The following is a 2,323-nucleotide window of genomic DNA, read 5'->3' as shown; positions in this document are numbered from 1 at the left end:
CACGCATATCCCGCATCTGTTATGTCCATGCCTTCACTGCCCAGGGCCCTTTGGAGACCGTGGGCCCCTGGGCAACTGCCCAATTGCCCATATGGTTAATCCGGCCTTGGTCAGAAGATAAAAAGTTTGGGAACCACTGGTTTATGGTCAACGCTGGCTTTAAAGCAGATTATTCTGAGACATTAATACAGAATTATTAGTTTAAAATACTCAGGGGGCCACAGTAACTCAAAGCATACAGCTCAGGGGCCGGACAAGAAATAAAACAAAAAAGACAAGTTTATTTTGAGCTCAACGTTTTGTTTTAAATGGGAAATTGCAGAATTACAGAAACAGTTTCCGTGTTTCTTTGCGCTCTGACCTTTAACGTATGAAGGCAGCTCTCTCAGTAAGGGGGACCGTCCCCCGTGTTGTTCCTGCGGACCCTCAGCCAGTTTCAATTATCAGAGGATTAAATCCAGCTGTTCTCACCCCATCTTCACAGCCGTTAAGACAGAATCAAATCAATTAGCAACAAACGGAGAACCAGCAGATCTAAGATGTTTTTAAAGGAGCTGTGGTTGTTTTCCGGCTCGGTGGGTTCTAACGAAGGCGGGACGTTGTGGTGATTTCAGTCTGTGCTTCTCGACAGGGCCGAGCCCGTCCTGGCCAGGATAAAGGACAACCACCGGAGGATCATCCTGCCCTCCATCGACAACATCAAACACGACACCTTCGAGGTGGAGCGCTACGAGAACTCGGGCCACGGCTACAACTGGGAGCTGTGGTGCATGTACATCAACCCGCCCAAGCAGTGGTGGGACGAGGGCGACGTGTCGGCCCCCATCAGGCGAGTCCGGCGTCCGCTCGGGGCGTGCGGCGGTGTGTTTGTGTGACATTAACGGGCGGTTTGTCACACGCAGGACCCCCGCCATGATCGGCTGCTCCTTCGTGGCCGATCGGGACTACTTCGGAGAGCTGGGCCTGCTGGACCCGGGCATGGACGTGTACGGAGGCGAGAACATCGAGCTGGGCATCAGGGTCAGTGTGTCACCCAGTCCCCTCCTCCATCACTCTTCACCCCTGCAGCTTTAAACGGAGCCGTGGCCTCCGTCGCGCGGCGCCGCTGATGGATGAGGGCCCATTAAAGGTCCTGGAGGAACCGGTCCTGGGTGTGCAGCTGGCCGCGGGCCGGCTCAGATAAATAGGTCACATGAAGCAGAACGGTTCTGGAGGTTGTGTTTCTGTAAAATCTGCTCATGTTGGATTATTTAACCTTCAGTCAAACACATGTTTTGTTATTACGGAGTGACAAAACCCAAACTAGAACATCAGTTCTACCAGAACCATAAAGAAACCTCATGATCTGACATGGATGTCCTTCAAATGCAAAAACATCAAAGAAAACATCTTTATATTTAGGAAACATGGCATAAAACACATGATTTGACCCATTAATTGTGCTTTCTTTTGAACTTGGTGCAGCCAAACTGAAACAGGAAGTGACATCATAGGGGAACCCTTTAAGAAATGTTTTTTTAATTGAAACAATATTATTTGACTCTTCTACATGTCTCTGATAAGAGACTGAAAATAATCTAAAGAAACATCAGATTTTTTGTCATAAAAATGCTCTGTTCACATTCAGACAGTCCCCTCTGACATCACTTCCTGTTACTTCACACACAAATACCTCAACAACCGTTCACCTCAGCGGTGTGATTTTTTTTCCCGTGAACATGTTATCAATGTTATCTTTCCAAAAATAAATTCAAATTTATTACAAAAATTTGTTATCATGGGCACTTTAAAAGGATCCATAATTATTTGTAACATTAAACTTTATTTGATAAACATTTATTTTAACTGTAAAATAAAGACTGTAAAAATACTGTAGGCTGTTTAGTTTTTATCATTTTAAAAAATATTTTTTTAACATGGACAGGGCCATTTTATTTACACGCAAAGCATTCTGGGTAAATGGATGGAGGGCAACAGAGCTGCTTCATGGAAGAAGAACCTCAGCTTAGCCTGTTAGCTTTAGCGTTAGCACCGACGCTATATTGCTTTATATGTGTTAGCTCAGTGCTAGCGCAACAAACTAACAAGCTAAACTGAGGTCGAGATGAGAGGAGAATATATATGGTGATAGCATCGGGGCTAATGCTAAAGCTAACAGGCTAAGCTGAGGTTGTTCTTCCATGAAGCAGCTCTGTTGTCCTCCATCCATATTTTCAGTTCCAGGCTGAGTCATTTCTACCTTCTCCTCTCTGTCAACGCTCTCTGGTTTCATTTAAAAGAGACCAATTATGGGTCCTAGAAATGTTTATGGTATGTCTGTGGG

General features: G+C 45.3%; 1 protein-coding gene across 2 annotated transcripts in view; it reads left to right on the top strand.

Moving 5' to 3' along the window:
• The window catches only part of galnt17 (polypeptide N-acetylgalactosaminyltransferase 17), a 35,283-nt gene that overhangs the window by 16,439 nt on the left and 16,521 nt on the right, over positions 1-2,323 (top strand). For both annotated transcript variants that reach the window (XM_014033517.1, XM_014033518.1), the window contains exons 5-6: positions 632-829; positions 903-1,020. In XM_014033517.1, the coding sequence (XP_013888971.1) occupies positions 632-829; positions 903-1,020 (316 nt within the window). The remainder of the gene's footprint in view (positions 1-631; positions 830-902; positions 1,021-2,323) is intronic.

The sequence above is a fragment of the Austrofundulus limnaeus genome, unplaced genomic scaffold, assembly GCF_001266775.1.
Source record: "Austrofundulus limnaeus strain Quisiro unplaced genomic scaffold, Austrofundulus_limnaeus-1.0 Scaffold1762, whole genome shotgun sequence".
NCBI lineage: Eukaryota > Metazoa > Chordata > Actinopteri > Cyprinodontiformes > Rivulidae > Austrofundulus > Austrofundulus limnaeus.
Note: the sequence above shows the minus strand (reverse complement) of the source record. Positions and strands in the feature narration are given on the sequence as shown.